General features: G+C 42.3%; 1 protein-coding gene across 4 annotated transcripts in view; it reads right to left on the bottom strand.

The window, feature by feature from the left end:
• MTUS1 (microtubule associated scaffold protein 1) overlaps window positions 1-24,329 on the bottom strand; it is a 112,668-nt gene extending 88,339 nt beyond the window's left edge. The window contains exons 1-2 of one of the 4 annotated variants that reach the window (XM_064272906.1): window positions 21,968-24,327; window positions 14,076-14,271 (exon numbers count right to left, since the gene is read on the bottom strand). In XM_064272906.1, coding sequence (XP_064128976.1) covers window positions 14,076-14,271; window positions 21,968-24,061 — 2,290 coding nt within the window. In that variant the 5' untranslated portion in view covers window positions 24,062-24,327. Of the gene's footprint in view, window positions 1-14,075; window positions 14,272-21,967 lie in introns of all 4 variants that reach the window. The other 3 variants (XM_064272907.1, XM_023551171.2, XM_023551172.2) reach the window with 3 other exon arrangements.
• Window positions 24,330-26,083: the final 1,754 nt, after the last annotated feature.

A 26,083-nucleotide genomic window follows, 5' to 3' on the forward strand; every position in this document is an offset into this window, starting at 1 on the left:
CTGCTATCTGGCTGTTCCTTCTTGGTGTCCTTTATGTTTCCTCCTCATCGTCCTAGATTTTAAGCTTAGCAGTACTCCACAAGTACTTAGGAGTACTCCACGAAGCCATCTTAGCAGAACCCTTGACCTCCTCTCTTTCTACACTTACTCTTCAGAACCTCATCCACCCTGGTGGATTTAGCTACCATCTATATGCTGACGATTCCCGAATTTATGTCCTGAGCCCAGACTTCTATGCACTCTAAACTTTCTACTTCCCATCTCCACTTGCCTATTATTCATTTCAAACTTAGTGTCTTCAGACCTGAGTTGCCGATACCAACCCCACAACACCTGCATCACCATCATCCTTCCCCATCTCCGGCTAATTCAACACCATCTTTCTACTGCTCCAACCAAAACGTTCACAGTCATCCCACACTAACCTCCTCTGCTCTCACCCCTCATCCAACTAAGCAAGTCCTGTTGACTTTAACATCAACCCGTACCTAGACTCTGATCACTGCCGCAGCCTGGTCCAGGAAACCATCATCTCCTGCTGTGATCACAGCGATAGCTCCAGGCTGGCCCCCCTCCTTCTACCCTTACCCCATTCAATACGTTCTCAACACAGCTATCAGGTGGTCCTGTTAAAACCGAAGTCCGCCATATCATTTCCCCACCTCCTATCTTGCTCAAGTTAAAAGCCAACATTCTTACTATGATTTCTAAGACTGTACATGATTTTGTTCCCTACAATCTCTCAGACTTCATCTCCTATTACTTTCCATTTTCCTTAATTCATTCCTTGTTATCCCTAGGCATGTCAGTCAAAGTCTACCTCAGGGTCTTTCCACTTGCTGTTCGCTCTGACTGGAATGGTTTTCACTCAGCTCTGCATGGCTGGCTACCGCAGGGCTTTACTCAAAAGCCACCTCCCTGGCCACACTAACTAAAATTTCTCATTCACACATATTTTGACATTTCATATCCCCCTTCTCTGCTTTACCGTATTAATATACTATATACTTTAATACTATGTTTTTTTTTTTTTTTAACCCGACTACTACACCAGAATGCAACTGAAAGGTGGCATGTTTTGATCTTGCATTCACTGCTTTACTTCAGCACTTTGGCATAAGCTTGGTACTGAGATATTTATTGAATAAATGAAGACTAGGTTTCCACCACTCGTCTGTCGGTTTGTCGTGCTTTGGGGGCTTGCACGGTGAGGTAATGCTGGAAGTTATGCCACCAATACTTCAAATACCAGCAGAGTCACCCACGGTGGACAGACTTCAGCAGAGCCTCCAGAATAAGACAGATTAGGAAGACGGGCCTTGAGGTCTACTTCTGACATAATTGGCCAGTAAAAACCTTACGAATACCAATGAAACACTGTCTGATATAGTGCCAGAAGATAAGCCCCTCAGGTTGGAAGGCATTCAAAATACGACTGGGGAAGAGTTGCCTCCGCAAAGTAGAGTCCACCTTAATGACACGGATGGAGTCAAATTCTCGGGACTTCTATTTGCTAAAGTGGCATGACTCAAAATGAGAACAGCTGCAAACATCCATTAAAATCGGAACATGGAAGGTACAAAGTATGAATTTAGGAAAACTGGAAGTCATCAAAAATGAAACGGAACATTTGAAGATACCTATCATAGGCGTTAGTGAGCTAGAATGGACTGGTATTGGCCACTTTACATCAGAAAATCATATGATCTACTATGCTAGGAATGGCGTCACATTCATCATCAAAAGGAATATTTCAAGATCTATCCTGAAGTATAAGACTGTCAGTGATAGGATAATATCCATATGCCAACAAAGACCAGTTAATACAACTATTATCCAAATTTACACACCAACCACCAATGCCAAAGATGAAGAAATTGAAGAGTTTTACCAACTTCTGCAGTCTGAAATTGATCCACCGTACAATCGAGATGCATTGATAATAACTAGTGATTGGAATGTGAATGTTGGAAAGAAAGGAGGATCAATGGTTGGAAAATGTCCTTGGTGACAGAAACAACGCCAGAGATCACATGATAGAATTTTGCAAGACCAACTACTTATTCACTGCAAATATATTTTCAACAACATAAAAGGGTGACTATACACGTGAAACTCACCAGACGAACACACAGTGATCAAATCGACTACATCTGTGGAAAGAGACGATAAACTCAACACCATCAGTCAGAACAAGGCCAGGGGCTGACTGTGGAATAGACCATCAATTGCTTATGTGCAAGTTCAAGTTGAAGTTGAACAAAATTAAAACAAGTCTATAAGAGCCAAAATACAACCTTCAGTATATCCCACCTGAATTTAGAGACCATCTCTAGATTTGACACAATGAACAGTAATAATCAAAGACCAGACAAGTTGTTATATGACATCAAGGACAGCATACATGAGGGAAGCAAGAGGCCATTAAAAAGACAGAAAAGACCAAAATGGATGTCAGAAGAGACTCTGAAACTTGCTCTTGAATGCAGAGTAGCTAAGGCAAAAGGAAGAAATGATGAAGTAAAAGAAATGAACAAAGATTACAAAGTGTGGCTCAAAAAGACAAAGTAAACTAGTATAATGAAATGTGCGAAGACCTGAAGTTAGAAAACCGAAAGTGAAGAACATACTCAGCATTTCTTAAGCTGAAAGAACTGAAGGAAAAATTGAAGCCTTGAGTTTTCAATTTTGAAGGATTCTATGGGTAAAATATTGAACAATGCAGGAAGCATCAAAAGAAGATGGAAGGAGTACACAGAGTCACTGTACCAGAAAGAACTGGTTGACATTCAACCATTTCAGGAGGCAGCATATGATCAAGAGCCAACGGTACGGAAGGAAGAAGTCCAAGCTACCGTGAGGACATTAGTGAAAACCAAAGCTCCAGCAATCGACGGAATACCAGTTGAGATGTTTCAACAAATGGATGCAGTGCTGGAACCCCTCACTAGTCTAAGCCAAGAAGACAGCTACTAAAGGCCAACAGGCTGGAAGAGATCCATATTTGTGCCCACTCCAAAGAAAGGTGATCCAACAGAACACGGAAATTGTAGAACAATATCATTAATATCACATGGAAGAAAAATTTTGCTGAATATAATTGAAAAACAGTTGCAGCAGTACATCGACAGGGAATCACCACAAATTCAAGCTGGATTCAGAAGAGGACATGGAATGAGGGACATCACTGCTTATGTCAGATGGATCTTGGCTGAAAGCAGAGAATACCAGAAAGATGTTTACCTATGTTTCATTAACTATGTAAAGGCATGAGACTGTGTGGATCATAACACATTTTGAAGAATGAAATTCCAGAACACTTAATTATGCTCATGTAGAACCAAGTGGCAGTCCTTCAAACAGAACAAGGTGATACTGAGTGGTTTAAAATCAAGGAAGGTGTGTGAGGGTTGCATCCTTTTACCATGCTTATCCAATCTGTGCAATGAGCAAATAATTCGAAACGCTAGACTATATGAAGGATTAGGGGAAGACTCGTTAACAACCTGCGTTATGCAGATGATGCAACCTTGCTTGCTGAAAGCAAAGAGGACTTGAAACACCTGCCGATGAAAATCAAAGACTACAGCCTTCAGTATGGATTACACCTCAAAACAAAGGAAAGAAAAATCCTCACAACTGGACCAATAAGCAACATCGCAATAAATGGAGAAAATATTGATGCTGTCAAGGATTTCATTTTACTTGGATCCACAATCAATGCCCATGGAAGCAGCAGTCCAGAAATTAAACGACACATTGCATTGGGCAAATCTGCTGCAAAAGACTACTTCACAACTATTGAAAAGCACAAACGTCACTTTGAGGAATAAGGTGCACCTGACTCAAGTCACAGTATATTCAATTGCTCATAGGTATCTGAAAGCTGGACAATGAATAAGGAAGACCAAAGAAGAATTAAAGCCTTTGAATTATGGTGCTGGTGAAGAATATTGAATATGTCATGGGCTGCCAGAAGAACGAACAAATCTGTCTTGGAAGAAGTACAGCCAGAGTGCTCCTTGGAAGCGAGGATGGCGAGACTTCACCTCAGATACTTTGGCCATGTTATCAGGAGGCGCTAGTCCCTGGAGAAGGCCATCATGCTTGGTAGAATAGAGGGTCAGTGAAAAAGAGGAAGACCGTCAACAAGATGGACTGACACGATGGCTGCAACAATGGGCTCAAACGTAACAATGAATGTGAGGATGGTGCAGGAGCGGGCACATGGGGTTGCTATGAATCAGAACTGACTCAACGGCACCTAACAACAGATTGCCAGTTAAAATAAGATACCATTTTGCACCTTCCTAAATAACGAATATTTGGCAAGATTGTTAGAAATGTCCAGGGTCTGGCACAGGTGTTGTGAAGTCCTGTTACACACTGAGAGTAGGAACACAGACTTGTCTGCGCGTCTGAGGGGCAACCTGGCACTGTGTATCCAAGCCTTAAAACGGCTCACTCGCTTAGACCCAGTCATTCCACGCAGAGGGATGTAACCAAGGCATTTATCTGACCAGCGTATGAACAGTGCTCTTCAGTGTAGAGTTGTTTATGACACCGGAAAAAACGGAAAGCAACCTCGATGTCCAAAGAAGCCTGGATACATAAATCACAGGACACTCAGATGGTGAAATACTGCAGTCATTAAAAATCATGTTACTGAAGAACGCTTAAGAATCCAAGAAAACAGACACCGTATCTTTTAAATGAAAAAAAAAAAAAAATTCAATCAACTAAGTGCTTACTGAATGCTAGGCATGGGTTTTCTAAAACCGCAGTTAACTGTAGATTCCATTAAATATTATGTAAACATGTGTGCATGAGTATATGCAAAAAGAAAATCACTGAATAGTTATAAATTATGAAATTACAAGCCATTTGGCAGTGGTGAAATAAAGGGTGATTTTTTTTTTTTCTCTTCACTTTTTGACTTAAAATACTATACTTTTAAATAGCCTGTGAGGAGCAATCCAAATTGTTCGGTGAAGTTCAAGATATAAGAGAAGGAAAATAAGGTGGGATTTACCCTGCTTGGGACAATGGTCCCCATGCTCCTGTCCTAACATTGACAGACCTGGGTATACCCCACATCCTGAACCACTTCTCCTTGCTGCCTACCAGGCACCAACTCTGTTGTGACTTGATTTCCCCATCTGCCTTCTGCCCTCCTCCCCGTCTCCATGCACTCTACTGGCTTTCCCTCAATCCTTACACTTCTATACTTTGAACCTTAACTGTCCCTCCATTTCTACTTCTTAGTGCATCAATCAAGTCCTGAAAAAGACTTCAATCCATGCGTATCATTCTAAATTTTATTTCTGGGGCCTCAGTGGGCAAAAAATTAAACATCAGAAAGTATCAACTTTAAACCAAGGCTGACATATGTGCAAAGACGTACCTGCACTTTAGAATAGCAAGAAAGAATGCCAGCAAACTTTGGTATTTGTAACCTCACCCTCTTCTGAAATCCTACAGCTTTTTTTCTTTTTTTAATATTTTAAGGCCAGTTGTGATGAGAGAAGAACCTGTCATGTCTCCTACTTGGCTGTTAATATCTCTGGGCAAGAACCATTTCCTACTCATCTCCTGATTCCCCATGTCTGGCATATGAGTTGCACGGTACTTACTCTCAAACTGTTCATAAAATGGATTATCTGCCAAAAAAAAAATATTAACATTCTACATGTTTACTTTATAAAATGTGGATATCAGTATTCCACGTTCTTTAGTCAGCCAAGGCAATACTACACCAGTAGGGAACAGGCAGCTGCGTTCTGTATAAACATCGGCGTTTGCTGAAATTCAAGGGTCAGCAAGCAAGCTCAAGCAACGGCAGTGCAGGTGAGTCATAAGGAGAACAGCGCCAAGTCATAAAGAGGGTGGTAACCTGACAGAGAAACCAGAACACCCCACAAAGCACGGTTCTCAGGAAGCCTTGAACTGCACAGAAGTGTAGTATTTATTCATGGTGATACTGCCAGTACCTGTCTCTGCAAGTATGTTCACAAGATGCCTGCTGCTTCAGGTGGAGATTAAACAAAAATAATATCCTTAGTCATGGGGCTGGGAACATGTGTCCAGCAACTAAGGCGACTAACCCATTGTAATCAAGTCGATTCTGACTCATACCAACCCTACAGGACAGAGTAGAACTGCCCCAAAGGGTTTCCAAGAAGCGGCTGGTAGATTCGAACTGATTTTTCATTAGCAGCCAAACTCTTAACCACCGTGCCACCAGGACTCCACTAAGGGAATTAACATTTAAAATTCAGGGTATAATAAACTCAAGACTTAGAGGCATTGCATCATCTCCCTGGCTGTCACACAGAGAAGATGAACCAGGGTCTTCATGTATCCCTCAGCAAATTTATGTGCCAGGTCAAGAAAGATCTCATCTGGCCATCGCACTGAGAATCCCTGTTAAGAACGGAGGAGCCATGGTGAACCGCCTGGCTCATTAGAAGCCCAGGTTCAGGAGGAGAGCTACTTTGCCCATCATCATAAACGTATTTCCTCTTTAAGGTTACAAAAATGAACGAATCAATAACATATATACAAACCCACTCGAAAGAAATCACCCAACTTCATTAGAGAGAGTTGGAATATAGGAAAGAGGAAGCTACGTGGCCCATTATCCACGGCTGCTATACTCTGAATCTGTACCCTTAACCACCCTAGCTTTTATCTTTAATCTCCAGATGCATCTACAACAACACACTTCTGCATTCCTTTCTTTATTCTCTGCACATACTTTCCTGAGCACTCTGTCTATAAACATTTTTAGGCTCCGAACATACACGCACTCCTCTGAGGTGCTTCTCAGTCCTTTCACATTCTACATGCTCCAAACTAAACCCATCATTCTCCTGCTAAAATCCTCTTTTTGCTACTATATTCCCCATTTCATTTAATGGCTCCACCACCTATCCAGCCATCCAGACACAAAAGCTGGGGAGACACTTGGGATTATTCATCACCAACACAGCTGACCAGATGCAAGAAGGTCTCATTCTTTCTTCAAAATATCTTAAATATTCAGGTCCTACTTTCTTTTCCCTAATACTTGCACAACGCTTACACGTTTGTAAGAGCTGATCTGTCTCACTCTTCTAGGCTTATCTATCACTTGCCCCAACACATCTTCTGCTCAAGGCATGCTGACCCTGGCCTCAGTGTTCCCCAAACATCCCACTGTTGTTGTGTGCCATTGAGTTGATTCTGACTCATAGCAACTCTACAGGACAGAGCAGAACTGCCCCGTGGGCTTACTGTGATGGTTAAGGTTGTGTGTCAACTTGGCTGAGCCACGATTCTCAGCGGTTTGGCAGTTATGATGTTGTTTGGCAGTCATGTAATAATGTGATCACCTCCATGATGAAGTTTAATATAATGTGATCACCACCATGATGGGAGCTCTTGTGAGTAGCCACTCAGTTGAAAGAGATTTTCCCTGGGGGTGTGGCCCACATCAAGTATAGGTGGACTTTTTGGCAAGGCTCGCAGGCTTTTTCTCACTCTGGACTCTGTAGATGGCTCCCGTTTGTCTGACCTCCAGTTTTTGGGACTTGAGCTAGCAGCTTACCTGTAGTCTTGCCTGCCAATCTTGAGATTCGTCAACCTTCGCATGTTGTGAGCAAGAGCTCTGCTGCCTGACCTGCCAATCTTGGGTTCGCCAGCCCCTGCAGTGACATAAATCAGGAAAAGCCTCTACACTGACCCACGGACTTGGGACGTTCCAGCCTCTGAAACGGCATGAGCCATTTCCTGGAGAGAAATCTGTCTATATATATGTCTATATGCTTTACTGGTCTTGTTTCTCTAGAGAACCCAGCCTAAGACAGTTTCCAAGGCTGTAATCTGTACAGAGGCAGATCACCTGGTCGTTTCTCTCTGAGAGCCACTGGTGGTACCTTTTCTAACTCTACATCTGTGCATGCTGGGATACGCCAGCAACCTTCTCTGCCTGACAAACTCCTATGAGCGCACTCCAAGGCCCGTTCTCTTCTCCAGTCTTTCCAGATTGAGTTAGCGTTGTTCCCTTCACTGTGGATATGTAACGCTTTGTACAAGTCTCCATTCAAGCCAAGCAGGTCAACATTTTTAAAATAGTTACTATGTAATAGACGCCCTGTGCTAGACATTGAGAAACATAAAAATGACTAAGACCTGGACTCGATCATCATGGATGTCAGAGTTTAGTAGGAGACAGGCATGGAAGTAATTACAGTACAGCATAACAAATGCAAAGTATCACAGAGGCCAGGACAGTCCAGCTGGCATCTGAAGAATGAAGACCTCTGCCAGTGTTCATCACACTGTACTGTAATGATTTGCTTGAATACCCCTTCTTACCTCACCCTCCAACTGCTGAGCTCCTTCAAACAGCAGATCTGCTTAATCACATTTTATTCTCAAAATCTAGTAGACAGTGCAGCACACAGTAGACGCTCACAACATTTCTTAAATGGATAAATGAGACTACACAGTGACATATGGAGAACATTTTGAGTTGTTGCACAAAGCAATGTTCTCCAGAGTTACTTGCCAAGTGAGAACAGTCATGTGAAATTCCTGCAAAATGATCAAGAATTCAGTGATGGTCGTAAGAAAGAAAAGACACTTGTCTACCTTCTAACTAACTAAAGGCCCTGCGTGGTCTGGCCTCATCTCCTACTCCCACCTACTCTCCCAGCCTCATTCCAGGCACGCTGGGAATCTATTTTTTCCTGAAGCATACCATGTACTTCCTCATTTCCATATATCTGTCCTTGTGTTCTCTGTGTGGAAAGTCCTTCTACCTGATATCCAAATGTTTCCTTGTCCTCCTTCAGATGCAGGCTCAAACATCACCGGTCAGTGAGGCCTTTCTTGACCACCCTATGTAAAAATCTAACTCCCTTCCCTCTTCTCAGTTTTTACCACCACCTCACACAGTATACGTTTCACTTACATCGTTTACTGTCTGACTCTCCTTACTAGAATTTAAGCTCTGCAAGAGCAGGCAGTTGTTTTGTTTCCTGCTTCATTCCCATCACCTAGTTCCTAGCACAGCAGACCCTTGATAGATACTTGTTAAATGAATAATTGCACGTGCCAGGGCTACTGCAAATAAATAAAGCAGACTCTCGGCCAGACTGCCTGGCCCATTTCCAGTCTCCACCAATCACTAACTATGTAATCCTGGACACATTACTTACGCTTTCAAACATCCCATTTCTCGTCTGCAGAATGGGGCAATCATATTGTCTATACACCTCATGAATTGTGAGGACTGAATGAGGTTATGCATGGTAAGAGTTCAGAACAACACACATCATAAGCCTATAAAACATGTTAGCTAGTACTAGAATTTTTATGGCGAGAAAAAAAAAACTCTGAGATGCATTAAAAATTTTTTAATTATATACTAATATAGAAATATCTACAAGCAACATATTAAGGTGAGCTTTTAGAATAAGTTATCAGTTATAACTTCTGATTTTTAATAATTACGCAAGCATGTGAATAATTTTTCATGTCAGCTTGCTACTGCTCTCAAACTCTCACCTAGAAAAGCCTGAAAGGATAGAAAAGTATGCTGAAGAAAACTATTAAATTCTCTAAGACTAAATAAATAATTTACATAAACAACCGAGAAGGCGACAACTTAGCAAGAAAGAAGAGAAACCTATAAAGACAGCAAGTCATTCCAACTTTGGGACGCACTACTGGCTTGAGAAGAATTTATTAATCTACAATAAACTGAATTAAAACAAAGGTTTACCTAACGTGGGACAGAATTTCAAATTCTCGTGGAAATCCAGACTTTCTGAAAGCACTGAGGCTGGATGAACCCCTGGGGACGGTGAGCTTACGTCAATGGGAGAGGAAAAACTTGAAAAAGGACAGCGAGAGTGGCTGTATAACTTGTAATCGCTGTCACTGCATTGTACATTCAGAAATTGTTGAATTAGTTTATATTTTGCTGTGTATATTTTCAACGACAAATTTTTTTTTTTTTTTTAAAAAGAGGGTTTACCCTTTTGAAGTGTTATTTCTCCTTTTCTAGAAGAAAATTAAAGATCCATCTCTTCCACGAGGCCTCTCTTCACCCGACCTGTCCTTGAACACCCTCCCAAAGTCTTACGGCGCCTAAGGGCCTGCACATCCCTGCTCCTTTGCGCTGCTTTCTGGTTGTTGCATAAACATGCATTTACCCTCCCCAGGTGGGGCCAAGGAGCCCTGGTGGGCACGGTGCTTAAAGTGCTCGGCTTCAAACAAAAAGTCGGAGGTTCGAACCCACCAGCTGCTCCAAGGGAGAAAGATGTGACACTCTGCTTCTGCAAAGATTTACAGCCTTGGAAATGCTATGGGGCCGTTCTACTCTGTCCTATAGGGTGGCTATGAGTCGGAATCAACTCATCGGCAATGGGTTTTGGTGGTTTTTAGGTGGGTTCAAGGATACACAGGGCAGGGAGTGTATTCTGCACTACTTCTCTAATCCACCTGACTCAGGCTGGTCACAGAAAGGCAATCACATGTTTGCATGAAGGAACAGACCTAGTCTGTCATCTAAAACCTGGTAAGAACCAGTACTGTCCTGAAAGAGGGTGGCGGGTGGGTCTCTGAAGACACTTGAATCAATCATGAAGTATATTACCAAGCAGTTATTTATTTAGCAGCACTACTTTGCAAAAACCATGTAAAATCATTTCCATAATGGTAAATTGACATGGAGCTTTAAGCCAAGAACCTGAAAAGAGAAGTGTCACTGTTTCTAAACCACTCAGCTAACCACAAAACTTTTAATTTCCAAAACTCACGGCTGAACTAATCGTGTATCTTTAAACTGATCCATAAGGATTGAGAGCCTGGGCTCCAGAGCCCTAAGCCTTGCCTGAATCCGGCTCTACCAGTGTCCAGCTGCCCAACCTTGGTCAAATTATTTACCTTCTTGTGCCTGTTTCTTCATCTATACAATGGGGATAAATCTCATAAAGTTATTGTGAGGACTGAATGCGTTTACAGGTAAAATGATAAAAACAGGTGCTGGAACTTGCAAAACCCTTAAAAAGTTTGAGCTGCTATCATTTGCACTGTGATAATATTAGAAATATTTTTCATCACTATCTAGTAATTTGGAAACCCTGGTGGCGTAGTGGTTAAGAGCTACAGCTGCTAACCAAAAGGTCGGCAGTTCACACCCCCCAGGTGCTCCTTGGAAACCCTATGGGGCAGTTCTACTGTGTCCTATAGGATTGCTATGAGTCAGAACCAACTCTAAGGCAGTGGGTTAGTAACTTAACTGAGTGCCTTAAAAAACATAGACTCCAAAGAAGCAAAGAGCTGGTGTGTTCTGTTCTGTTCTAATCTGGTTTCACAAAAGCTTCCTTATTTTGACAACAAAATGGAGGAGGCTCCACTGGGCTTAATTACAATTCCTCCTTATATTCATTTTAAAGCTTCAAGAAAATGGTTACTTCAACTCTGGGTCTGGTTTTCTACCTAGTTCTTTGAAAGGATTTACCGAAAACCTCAACTCTACTGAAATGTTCCTGCTGTTTACCTTTTAGCAGAGTAACCTGAACCAGTCCAGTGGATATCCTCTTGGTTTCGGTTTTCTAAAACACAAACACTTCATTGTAAACAGCCACATGTTCTCAGTGGTCTAAAGGCACACTGTTGCAGCTCCTTGGTTTTCTGTTCTCCTTTTAACTCGATGGCAATTAAGTTTCCTGTCTCCTATGACAAACACCTCTCAGTTTATAGGGAGCATCTAAACAAGTTAGTTACTACCAATTTTTTTTTAATGAATTTTGTAGTCCCCCAACTGTTAAAATATAAAATTCATATCAATAATGTTCTCTGGTTACTTTAAATTTTCTTCCAGTCACATATGAAAAATCAACAGGTAAAATATAATTTTTTAATTCAGATTGAAAAATCTGAACGCACGACTTATTTATTAAGCTTATTGGCAGAGATTAATAAAAGTTCAATTACTTTCTCTTCATCAAGACCAAAGAGACCCACTTCTCTCTCTTTTTTAAGACATAACATTACACAGCACACACTAAAAGGAAATAAAAAATGCTTCACCATTCACTAGGTCCCTGGATCCTACAAACAGTTTGTACTCGAAAAAAAATTTTTTTTTTTTTTTTTTTTTACTAACCTAAAGGTTGGAGGTTCAAACCCACCCAATGGCTCCATTGAAGAAAGGCCTGGCTTCTATAAAGATTTCAGCCAAGAAAACCCTATAGAGAGTTCTGCTCTGTAACGCATGGGGTCACCATGAGTCAGAATCAACTCCACGGCAACGGGTTTTCCCATTTTGTTTTTTCACCATTCCTGGGACTCACAGCCTACATGGAAGAATCCCATCTTTTAAAATGTATCCTGGGTGTTGATCTAATATTCTTACAGTATGTGCACTTCCAGGTTTTCTGGTATTTGAACATCATGTGATCTGCAGAATGACACCAGTAGTAGACACTACTCAGAAAATCAGGTGGGCTCCAATCTGCCCCTAGAAAGGTAAGGGTTGCCGAAGGAACCCTAGGTTCTCAAACGCTCGTGTTTTACGGATGCTGAGGCTGAAGGCCAGGGAAGGTGAACGACCTGCTCAGGCAGCTCACTGACCCCAGAAATGATAACCAGGTAATAGTTTATAGGACACAGGGCTCCTGAGGACAGGCCAGGGTGCCAGTGACCACGGCTCCATGTGCCACCCAGCCGGAGAAGGTGCTCTAACAACCAATCAAAAGAACTGGGAAGAGAGTCAGTCTCCCACCATCTGGCAAACACCCTGAGCTTTATCTGGCAGCAAAATTAAGAACCAGTGCTTGGCTCTCACCGTCCCAACTCCCTATCTGCGGCTACATCCAAACTAAGGATCACTGTTTCTCCCAATAATCCTATCTTTTATCTTGTTTTTCGCCCAAATGATGAACAATTCAGCCGGCAAGTTCCTTTTTCCCAATAAGCTCCTCTGGGATGGAAATGAAAATGTTCTCAAAAGCTCTCTTCCTCTACGCATTCATCTTCCCGAGTCTGCTCCCCAAAACCACATGGCTGTGACCCTAGGTCTGAATCTAAAGAAACAACACTGAAGACACTTCTGGGTGTCACAGGCTTCTTACAAGACAGGTTTCTTACAAGACAGACATCACAATAGGTTTGAGAAATAAAAACCAAAAAACACGAAGGTGTAGAGAGGTAAAGAGGTCCTCTGGGATTTGGCCGGTTTTGTTGGTTTCTGTAAAACACTCCCACATGTGTGGACACCACACTTCAGAGCTGCATTCTCCCCCCAACCATTCAATAGTAATCACTGTTCTGATAAGGGCACTTGCTTCCTAATTTATCTGACATGCCTTTAATTTGCTTAAGGTTGCAGCTGCTGAAACAAGGAGTGTGCCCTGCAGAGCCCTCTTCCACGGCTGGGATCCTTAGAGGCTTCTTGTCTGAGTCCCTGTGAAACAGGGCTGCCGTTTCCGTTTTCCGGTTCTGATTTGTAAGACAAAAGGGTTCTGTAAATCTGCCAAATTTACTAAGATACTTAACAGCTGCTCTGATGTGACTTCACAACTCCTACTCCTAAAGTACAAGACAACGTCAAAGTTCACATTAGAAAAGTTTAACTTTTTAGTCAGCGTCATATCCCTGGACGTTTATAACACATCTTTTGGTAAAATTCAAAGACAAAAATTAATCTCTTCACATGTGATGAGGAGGCATTAAGAGTATTAAATAACAAGCACTCAGTTGTTTGTAAAGAACTTAAAAACCAAATGGTTAATATTTACAACAGCGATCCCACTGCATATTCAAGTATGCAGCCTTTTGCATAGCTTCTAAGCCGGTTCGCATCTCTCCCCAACCAGCCTTTACAATGCTCAAAGACAAGGGCTGTGTATTCTGTCTTCCTCGTGCAGGACACTGGTCCATGAAAACGGCCAAATGCTTAAGTGACAGAAGGTTCTCATTTTAGAGCCAAAAGCCATCTTTCTGCTTTCTGATATGCCTCATTTTCCGTCCAAGTCATCCGTAAATTGCTGAAACGCAGAGCTCAACTAGTTAATTCTTACCAGAAGTGGATACACGCCTGATCCTCTGAGGAGACAAGGCTCGGTCAGAACTGAGATTTTTACTTTCGCTATTTCGCCTCAGACAGGAGACAGCGGGCCCCACTTTAGCTTTTGGACCAGGTGTTTTCCTCAAGCTGGAGGAGTCAGGCTTGGATATACTCCTACCTGAGATGGCTGCAGTTTTTGATGCAGAGCCCTGTGAAAAAATAGTTAAGACTTTAGTCCAGATCATACTCTCCCTAAACCATTTCCTTGTGGTGTTGGCTACGTGACAGAAACAATGTCTAAGTGGATATAGGCCAGATGGGTTTTTAACTTTCACTTGTACCATGAAGACACTAAAACTCATTTAGTTTTCAATTCAATGATCTTTTTTTTTCCCCCCTCCCATCAGTGAAACTTTTTTCTACCAAGAACGCTGGTGCCACAAGTTAAATTGGAGCTAGTTTTCAGTCCTTTCCCTGCTGGCCCTCTTGGAGGAACCCAATGCTATTGACTCATCGTCCTTTGGTTTCTCCAACAAAGCTCCTACCTGGTTTTCCTTCTCTGGGCGCTCCTGCTCTGTGCCCTTAAATGCTAGCCTTCCTGAAGGTGCTAAACTTAGCCCTTTTCTCTTTCCTTATCATATTGCTTCCTAGATTATCTTGTCCACCATGTCAACCACCACCTATACCCTGATGGATCCAAATACACACATCAAGTCAGCACTCTCCTGAGCTCCAGACCCACACTTTTTTTTTTAAAAAAAAAGTTCATTGTGCTTCAGGTGAAAGTTTACAGCACAAATTAGTTTCTCATTCAAAAATTTATACACAAATTCTTCCGTGACATTGGTTGCAATCCTGCAATGTGTCAGCACTCTCCCCCTTTCCCCTTCTACCCCGAGCTCCCCGTGTCCATTCAGCCAGTTTTCCTGTCCCTGTCTGCTTCCTCATCTTTGCTTTTGGGCAGGTGTTGCCCATTTGGTCTCGTACACTTGAATGAACCAAAAAGCACATTCCTCCCGTGTATTATTGTTTGTTTTATAGGCCTGTCTAATCTTTGGCTGAAAGGTGGACTTCAGGAGTGGTTTCAGTTCTGAGTTAGCAGGGCGTCCAGGGGCCATAGTCTCAGGGGTTCCTCCAGTCTCTGTCAGACCAATAAGTCTCGTCTTTTTTTGTGAATTTGAATTTTGTTCTACATTTTAATTCTGCTTTATCTGGGACCTCCAGACTCATACTTTTAACTGCTTTCTGCATCCCCTCACTCGGCTCGATTCTGGCACCTCTACTTAACAACAGTAATAGTCATCTTTTTATTTTTTAATTTACCAACATATATATCCTTCACTCTGAGGAATATCATTCTAAGCACTTTCCATGTGTCAATTCATTTAATCCTCACAGTAACCATGTGAGACTGATAGCTTTATTATAACCCATTTCACAGATGAAGAACAGGGAGTGGTTTCTAAAATTGAACTATTTTTGCCTACCCATCTCAGAATATATCTCTTCGCATAGTCACCATAACACACCCAAACACTCACTCTAAAAACTGAAGACTAAACCCTGGTGGCTCACTGGTTAAGATCTACGGCTGTTAACCAGAGGGTCAGCAGTTTGAATCCTCCAGGCGTTCCTTGGAAACTCCATGCAGCAGTGCTACTCTGTCCTATAGGGTCACTATGAGTCAGAATCGACTCAATGGCAACACGTATTTCTAGATGTCTGCATTCTTATCTCCTAAGCCCCCCTTGCTGCGATTCTGTCTTTTCCATCTGCCTTAGTGCAGGTCTATGTCATTTCTTGCCATGATTACTGAAACCATTCCTAAGGGTCTTTCTGATTCCAGTCTCACCAACCTCAATTCACCTTCCACTTCCCTACTAGAGCAATCTCTCTAAAGTTCAAATTGCATTGGGTGGCTTCCCTCTGCCTTCCAGATAAGGTCAATGCTTAACAAGGCACACCAAGCCCATTTGGATGAGGCAGGCCCCGCCACCCTCTTCAGCTTATACCTTACTCTTCCTGGTTCTGCACCTTTAAGTTCGTCATACACACTTCCTGGAGTCCCCTGAATGAGAATTCATCTTCTCATGTTTCTTCATCTTTGTACACATTACTCTCTCCACCCAGAAAATGCCCTTCCATGTCATACTTGCCCTCCAAGTTCTCACCAGTGACTAACATGACTTATTCCCTAGAAACCTCCCTTCTCAACCCCCCTGTCCTCCATTGACCTCACCCAGTTCTCCTTCTGCAGCGCAGACATCTATGCATACTCCCAACTTGGCACTTAACGTACCCTATCGGTATGCGCTGTCATACTATCCGCTCTACTAGGAAACAGGTTTGTCCAGGGGCAATCAGCACCATACCTAGTACACAACAGGAATTCAATAAATGTTTGAATTCTACATATAGGGGTCCTTGGGTAGTGCAAACAGTTAACGTGCCCAGCTGCTCACCAAAAGGTTGGAGGTCCAAGCCCACGTAAAGGTGCCTAGGGAGAAAGTCCCAGTGATCTACTTCCAAAAAATGAACCACTGAAAGCCCTGTGGAGCACAGCTCGACTCTGACACACGAGGCTGCCACGAGTCAGAGCTGACCTGATGGCAGTGAGTAACTGGTTCTATTCCATGCTTAGGAAATGAGATCCTGACCTTACTCAAAATACAAATTACAACACTGTAAGCTACAGTCTGGACATGTGATCAGGAGGGACCAGGCCCTGGAGGAGGACATCATGCTTGGGAAAGTAGGGGGTCAGCGAAAAAGCGAGAAACCCTCAATGAGATGGATGGACACGGTGGCTGCAACAATGGGCTCAAAGTAGCAACGACTGTGAGGATGGCGCAGGACCGGGCAGTGTTTCGTTCTGCTGCACAGAGGGTCACTGTGAATTGGGGCCCAGTCGATGGCACCTAACCAACGAAACAAAGCGCTCCAAGTTATATTCTTACTTTACATAAAGAGAAATTGGTGTTTCATAGAAACCAAGTACCTTGTCCAAGGTCACTTAGCCAGTGAATGTTGGAGCTGAAATTTGAATTCAAGTCTAACTCCAAAATCCATGCACTTGACCTCTACGCTACATATTCCTAAATAGTACCCTTCTTTGTTTGTTTAATAAATAATGAGAGGATGACTTATAAGAGAGATACGAAAAGCCCCAGACCGATGACAGTTGATTTCATTCAGTATCTATTGTCTTAACTAACTAGGTAAACATCCCAAGAGAACACCTGTAGGTTGTGTTTTGATACCGAAGAGCAACACAGAATTACTGACATAAACTGACAAAGATCTTCAGCCTCTACCATTCCAAAGCTAGCTAAATCAATCCCCCAGAGTAAACCTTCCTTTACAAAGTAAACAAAACTTCTAACCAACTAATAAAAGTGAATGTTTAGCCAATCAGATTTGCTCTGTCTTTCAGAGCCAACATTCCACAAAACTTTAAAACCGTGTGGTATAGCAGAGAAAGCAAGGATTTGTATCAGGAGATCTGAGTCTGAATCTCAGTTTTACCAGTTACCAGTTCAGTGAGTTTTAAGTAACTTCTCTGAAGCTTTAAAATGTGGATAAAAACTACCCTGTTATTACTGGGAAGAGTAAATGACCATGCTTGTAAAGCACCTGAGTGTTATTGGAAAAATGAAGTGGCATGGTATGTGTAAAGCGTCTGAGCAAAGCAGGGCTTCGAGCTGGTTCATTCTAGTTCTAACCTCTGCTGAGAATTTGCATTGCTACCCCAGGTATACTAACAAGAATCTACGTTTTAACAAGATCCCCCCGGTGATTCATAAGTATAGATACGATTCTTATGTATATAGATAAAAATCACCCAGGGGTCTTGTTAAAATGTAGATTTGGATTCAGTATATCTGGGATGGCAATGCAAATTCTCAGCAGTGGTTCGAACCGGAATGAACTGGTTCAAAGCCCTGGAGCAAAGTGCTTGGAACAGAGTAGACACTGAATAAATATCAGTTCCTCCCCTTTCAGATAATTTACGACTCTTTTTTTTTCCCTAAGGCACAATCGCCAAAACGGAGCCTCTGTAATGAGTAACTACATTCGGCCCTTTGTATTAAAAAAGGAAACATTCTGAAGGTTCACATAAACCCTGACCACCAAAGAGTTGTGAGATTATGGTCAGCCTCTGGACTCAGTAAATTCAAGGCCTAATTTAGCCCAAGACTAACAGAACACACAGAAAATTAACATCCCTCTAGGACTGTCTCATCATAGATCCCAGGGCAGATTTAGAATCTCTGGGTACTGCCGAAGTGATCAACACACTAGAGTTTGAGTAAAACATGCAGCAAATGGTGATACATTCAGCTCTCTACAATACATGCAAAGCCTGGAATCCTGTCTGTCCATCAAGAATCAGTCAGCGGCTCCTGCTGACCCCATATGTGTCAGGGTAGAAGTGTGCTCGAAAGGGTTTTCAAATGCCCCTCGAGAGATAGGTGGAAGTGTGCAAGGGGTGAACTAGAAAATCGTAGGCAACGTGTGCTTGAGACAGGACCACTGAAAAGTTTAGACCAGTGTGACAAGAAAAAATGTCAGTGCTGAAAATATGGACCAGTCCTCCAGGATTTACAATGTACTTCATATTTAATTACGAAAACTAACTGTAAGATTCCTAAGAAAAGATGAAAAGTGCTTCTTCTACAAGATGTGCTGGGATGCACTCAACCTGATGATTTTATCATCTTACTTCAATGCCATGATACGAGCCTGAAAAACAGACTTCCATCCTGCACGTGGGAAACAGAAGGTTAAACTTCCTCAATGCCCAAATCAGAAAAAGCTTCAGATTCCAACTTATACAACCAATTTGTATTCAAAACAAATGTCGTTTAAAGAAACTATGCTAGTTTTCTGGGGGTAGGAGACCAGTATACAATAAATACCTTCTGTACATCAGGGAAGAACAAATGTCTTGTTTCTACGCAATCTGTCAACACCAAACTAAGAATGTTGCCAAGAACTACCAGAAGTTAAATCCAAAACCAAACCCATTGCCGTCGTCAAGTCAATTCTGACTCATAGCGACCCTACAGGACAGAGCAGATCTACCCCATAGGGTTTCCAAGGAGCACCTGGCGGATCCCAACTGCCATCCTTTTGGTTACCAGCTGTAGCTCTTAACCACTATGCCACCAAGGTTTCTGCCAGAAGTTACTATCATTTAATTTAAAACAATATAGGCACAACTAGTTTCTAAATTTGACTTCAAAAGAACTTTCAAAATCTGTGTTTTGAAATAATGTACAATAGTCTAGAAATCACTGTAGTTTATCACTCCTCCTAACGGAGAAGATGAACTTTTAAAACCAAAACATCTCTAAACTGACCCAGCTCAAGAATATTTTCAAGTTTTTCCTAACCCAATCTCCCCAGATCTCCCTACAATTGCCTTCTGTGTGTGCCCCCATGTACCCTGAACATGGTTCTAAAACAGTCCTTTCACGTCTTGCCATACTTTATCATTACACAGAATTCTCTAATTCTCCCAAATATGTGATAAAAACTAAACCCATTCATGTTGAGTCAACTCTGACTCACAGTGAACCTACAAAAAAAAATCCAGAAAAAAATGCCACAGTTTCCTAGCGAACCTATAAACTCATTGCCATCGAGTCGATTTTGACTCATAGTGACCCTGACAGGACAGAGTAGAACTGCCCCATGGAGTTTCCAAGGAGCACCTGGTGGATTAGAACTGCCCACCTTTTGGTGAGCAGCTGTAGCACTTAACCACTACGCCACCAGGCTTTCCAAAGTGACCCTATAGGACAGAGTAAACTGCCCCATAGGGTTTCCAAGGCTGTAAACCTCTACAGGAGGAGGCCACATCTTTCACCTGCAGACCCGCTGGTAGTTTTGAACTGTCCACTTTTGATTAACTGCCCAGCACTTTAACTACTCTGCCACCAGGACTTCAAATATATGACAGCAAAAAAAAAAAAAAAAAAAACCGAACTCGTAGTCATGGAGTTGATACTGACTCATAGCAACCCTATAGGACAGAGTAGAACTGCCCCATAGGGTTTCCAAGGAACAGCTGTTGGATTTGAACTGCCAACCTTGTGGTTAGCAGCCGAGCTCTTAACCACTGCACCACCAGGGCTCCAAATATGTGATAAACCAAAAACACCAAACCCACTGCCACTGCCATCAAGTTGATTTCGACTCATAGCGACCCTACAGGACAGAGTAGGACTGCCCCATAGAGTTTCCAAGGAGCTCCTGGTGAATTCCAATGGCCGACCTTTTTGGTTAGCAGCCACAGCACTTAACCACTATCCCACTAGGGTTTCCAAATATGTGATTTAAAAAAAAAAACCCTTGCCACCAAGTCGATTCCGACTCATAGTGACCCTACAGGACAGGGTAACTGCCCCATAGAGTTTCCAAGGAGCACCTGGTGGATTCAAACTGCCGACCTTTTGGTTTGCAGCCGTAGATCTTAACCACTATGCCACCAGGGTTTCCAAAATAGGTACCACGAAAAAACATATATAGGCAGTGCCCGGGTTACGAACAAGGTCCATTCTCGAGTCCACCTTTAAGTCTAATTTGTAGGTAAGTCAGAACAGATGCATACAGTTCTTATTTAGCCTTCCTTTAGTACAAGAAGGAGCCCTGGTGGCACAGTGGTTAAAGTGCTCGGCTGCACACTGAAAGGTCTGCAGTTTGAACCCACCAGCCGCTCCACAGGAGAAAGATGTGACAGTCTGCTCCTGTAAACATTTACAGCCTTGGCGACCCTACGGGGCAGTTCTACTCTGTCCTTTAGGGTCGCTCTGAGTCGGAATCCACTCAACGGCAGTGAGTTTGGTTTTGGTTTTAGTGCAAGAAAAGGCCTAAAGCCTTTTCAATGATTTAAAGGCTGCACATGCAGCAAGTGAAGGCAATCGTGATGAAGAATCTGTTGTGAGGAGGGGCTGGTCCTGGTGGTGCAGTGGTTAGGAGCTACTGGCTGCTAACCAAAAGGTCAGCAGTTCAAATCCAGAGCCCGCCAGCCGTGTCCTTGGAAACCCTATGGGGCAATTCTACCCTGTCCTGTAGGGTCACTATGAGCCGGAATGGACTTGATGGCAACGTCAGAGGTTGGTTCAATCATTTCGAAGTGAGGGCAAACTTACGTAACGTTAAAGGGCAAGGTGAAGTTATCTGTAAGTCTGACGTTCGTAACCTGGGGACTTACTGTACTGCTGTTTTGCTATTCATGAATAAAATGGATTTTGTTTACTTTAGGTACCAGGAATCACATTATAGCTGGAAGAGACTCCAGATATCCAACTAGCCCAATCCTTTCACCTTTGGACCTCAATGTCTACCTGCCCAAAATCACATTAGCTGGTCAGAGGCAGAATCAAGAATACTGCAAGACAGAGCCCCACTTCCTGAAAGTAATTCCTCAACAACAAGACGCTAGCAGCTTTTTGTAAGCTGATACTGTTTACCAGTACTCACTAGCCATTTCTTAAATCTGGGCCAGTACATTTTAAAGTTTATAAGCAGTCCCTTTTTTTCAGAAATATAAAATTTAATCGGATTATAATCAGACATTTAACTTCAAATCTATACCAAAATATTAAAATAACTTGTTCTGTTAGCACAGTATGAAAAGGGGCATTGATAACTCTATACAAAATACTGAACTTCAGGATTTTTCAATATACAAATTACGCATATTGTGACCTAGTAACACCCTAGTACGCACTGATGCTGACAAGACCAAGAATTACTGAATACATTAACACCTGAAAACTAATCTGCACACCTAGCTCTGCCATAGTCTTAACAATTAATGCCATATTCTTAACTATTGCCAATGTATCTCTCAGCTTCTGCCACTACTCTCTGAAGCTGGCAAAAAACTCCACTTACCAAAAAGAGGGAACCATATTCAAAGGTCTCGTTCAAAATTTCCCTTTTGAGCTCTTGTTTCTCCAGAGGTACCCCGTTTCCTCTTTCACCCTTCTTTTCAGGGCTAATCCCATCGATGTTGGAAACGTACGTCATTCCCAAACACGCTGCGCTTTCCATTTTGACAGGGAGTATGCCTTTGATCTTCTGGAAAAACGCAGCGACGGACCCAGTCTCACATGCTGAATTAGAAGAACCTGCTTTGCCGACATCTTCCTGATTCGATTTGACGGCAGGTGTTGTTCTCGGAACCTTGTGTGAAGCATTTTTAGAATGACTTGTGACATGTGCAGCCTGGCTAGTAATGAGTTTATTAAATTGCTGCTTATGCGTCTTGTTAATTAGGATTTCTGTTTTCGTGTCTGCATTCAGGTCGGATCTTGGTGTTTTGCTCAAAGCCGTCACCTGTCTTGAGGAAGACACTGATGACGGGGATGAAGCACTGGTTAACTGAGGTCTGGGTGTGACCTTTGATGAAGCAGGGTCTTTGGACTGCAACACTGGTCTAGATATAACTTTTGCTTTGATGTTCTTGAAGTTTGGTCGTGGGTAACTTATAATTTCAGTTTTTCTAACTTTGCTGCCTGTAGGAGTGTTAGTTTTGGTTGCTGATTTTCCTAGGCTAGTTTTAGACACGTTCCTAGGTGTTTCCCTCAAGTTTAGCAAATTTCTAAGCTCTCGGTTACCACTTTCCGCTTTACTAGATTTCTCCGTTGCTTCAATAGGTGAAATAGAAAAGGTTGCATTTGTGGGTTCTAGGACTGGAGTTGACATGCAAACTGTGTTACCTGCGCTAGTGAACATATCATGTGCATTCCAGGATAGTTCAAAGGATGGAGCCACCTTTCGTCCTGGTGGGCTACTTAGCGTCAACTCGAAGGTACCATTCTGGGTACCCAAATCCTTTTCATTGGAGGCAATTTGTGTCTCTTCAGTCACAGAGACTTCATGCTCTGGGTTCAGCCCTTGGACTTTACTTTTATTGAAAGCTGGCACTAGTAAAGGGCATTCATCATCTATAAGACAATTGGACACTGTTTCTCTTAGATTTTGGCCCATTTCCTTTTGCCCATACAAGCCCTGTGAATGTGTCTCACTATTTGATTCCTCTTTAGATAAACAAAAGAACTCTTGTAATACAGATCCACGGGGAACATCCATGCCATCAGAAACTGGTGTTAGAGCTTGTATCTCTTGTTCTCCAGCTAGTTGTTGCTGTGTCCCATCTGTGTGCTCATTGGCGGCCTTTCCTGAAGAATATTGACACTGATTTCCAATAACTGCAACAACAACATCAGTTTGCATCACCCCATCAGGAAATATTGTGTATGTTGTATCTTGGACCCCTGGTGATGCTGCAAGGGCGTTTTCAAAGCTCTCTCTACCATAACTCTTCTCTCTCACATGCACCTTGTCAGAAGGGGAAGACGTTAGAGTGGAGCAGCATAAAGATGTATTTTCATCTCTTGTGCTGGTTGGTTGCAGACTTTCGGTGGTATGAAAAGACGGACTCTTATCAATGGCATGATGTGTTAGAAAGGTGCACTTAACTTCATCCTCTTTCAAGTCAAAAGTCTGGTTTAGCTCCAAGGCAGCAGGGTGGCTTGTACAGTTCAAATCATCATTAGGCTTCCACAAGAAAGGCAGCATTGGCTCAACACTCTGGTCCTGAACTTCTCCTCGGGGATGACAATTATTATGCAGGTACTCGGTCTCCTCTGTATTTAAAACACCTGCAGAAGGCTGACACATGACATCTTGGCACATAGCTAACATCCCCTCACTGATGAGATCACTTGAAGGCTTTTGGTGATCAAGTACTTTAACACACTGATGGTTTAAAGAAACATTTTCACCACTGTCCACAGCCGGGCGGGTGGTTTCATAATCAACCACCATGTCATCTGGGTTGGCAGGATTCCAGTTCACATCAGCACTTGAAGAATTTTGTGTAGGTGATTTTTGGTCGTATGGATACGCGTTTCCATTTTTATCACAGATAAATAAGGACTGTAATTCATGCTCTGTCTTGCCATCCGAATTATCATCGTTCATCCTGAATATCAGCTTTAAATGGCTGCCATTCTATTTCTTCTTCAAGTTCTTTCAAATGAGAGGGAGGGAAAAGCTGTCTGCTTCCTAAGTTTTTCGGCACAGTTAAAGGTTTTTTAGTCTCAGGTGTCCAGCAATGTAGCTTTTACTTTGAAGTTGAAATGATTTAGTTGTTTCCTGTAAGAAATAAAACATTTAACTCAAGTAAATATTAGAAAAATTAACAGGTCTCCTCTTCATTAATTTGAATCACTTTATATTCACATTTATAAACTAAACTATGGGGTAATTAAGATATCATTAGCTCATCACCATCTCCTTTCAAAGACACTCTTTCCCTGGGAGGAACAGAGCAGAATGGAAGAGACACACTGCCAACACTGCTCCGTGACTGGCTTCCCAGCTGAGGTGCCTGCTTCCCACTGGCAGGCACTTAGCAACAGGTTTTCCTTCTTGTAGGCTGAGAGAGTGACCATTGTCTTAATTTTCCAGGGACAGTCTTCATGTATGCCTATTGTTGCAGAATGACTAACGGTCTCCCCCTTTCGCTCTCAGAAGGGTCCCCTATTGTCTCTCTGGAGAGTGATTACCAGACAGAACAGGCAGGCTGAGAAGAAGAGCTAGAGATCAAACAAGAAAGACTTCAGGCATTAGCCCTGCTCCTCCTGTTTTCATCTCTATCTCAAACATGTGTCACTTAAATATTGGGGGGGAAAAAGTTTCTGACTCTTAAAAGTTAAAATGATACTCTGTTGGTAGTTTTTCAAAAGGTGAAACAGAGTTACCATACGACCCAGCAATTCCACTCCTGAATATCTACCCAAGGGAAATGAAAATGTGTCAACATAAAAACCTGTACATGAATGTACCTTGTCTGTAACAGCGGCGTTATTCATAATAGTGAAAACAATCTAAAGGTCCATCAGCTGGTGAATGGACAAGCAAAATGATGTACATCCACAGAAAGAAGGAAGTATTGATATATGCTACAACATGGATGAACCTTGAAAACATACTAAGTTGAAATAATCTTGTCACAAAAGACTACATGTCATATGATACCATTTACATGTCACATCCAGAAGAGCTAAATCTATACAAGGAGAAAGTTGATTAGTGGTCGCCTAGGTTTAGGGTTAGGAGTCCCTGAGTGGCGCAAACAGCTATGTGTATAGCTACTAACTGAGAGGTTGGCAGTTTGAATTCCACCATAGGTGCCTCAATCTGTTTCTGAAAGATGACAGCCATGAAAACCCTATGAGTGCAGTTCTACTCTAAAACACACAGGGTCGCCATGAGTCACAGCTCAACAGCAACTTTTTTGGGGGGGGAAGGCTGGGAAAGGGGCTGGGGAGTAGACAGGGGAAGTGACTGTTAATTGGTACAGGTATTCTTTGGGGGGTGATAAGAATACTGCAAGGTTAGATTTAGGTAATGGTTTTGCAAAGCTGAAAATATACTAATTCATGACCATTGGGATATATGGTTGCCCACCAGCATTTTCTGCCTCTCAGGCTGACTGGGAAGCTGCTATACCACTGACAGTTAGTGTGCCGCAAAGCAGGGGGCTTTATGACTGAAACCAAAAAAAAAAAAAAAAAAGATGAGTATCTACCGCAAATTACTGTTTCTACAGGGTATTGTATGAGGTTGCGCATTTTTGGTAAGAAAACTAGAAATTTGGAAGTTTTTATTTGGTACACATACGTACCAATGGACTCTGGGGGGACTCTGGGGTAGAATTAGTGGGACAACGTATGTCCCCCTGGTCTTGAAGGGTAGGCTTGTGGGAAGAGGCAAGAAAAAAAAAAATCCATACCACCTACCAAAAATTCAAACACACTCAATGATTCAACATGCTTCCATTAATAAAAATGCATGGCATCAATAAAAAAAAATTCAAAGCAGAAAATAATTGGGTCTTGAAAGGTTAAAAAGAACACTGAATTGCATATATATTTTTTTAAAACATGAAAGCTTTCGAATTCAATGGTTTTGCAAACAACTGACATGACTTTTTTGGGA

This window comes from Loxodonta africana, chromosome 19 (genome assembly GCF_030014295.1).
Source record: "Loxodonta africana isolate mLoxAfr1 chromosome 19, mLoxAfr1.hap2, whole genome shotgun sequence".
Lineage (NCBI taxonomy): Eukaryota > Metazoa > Chordata > Mammalia > Proboscidea > Elephantidae > Loxodonta > Loxodonta africana.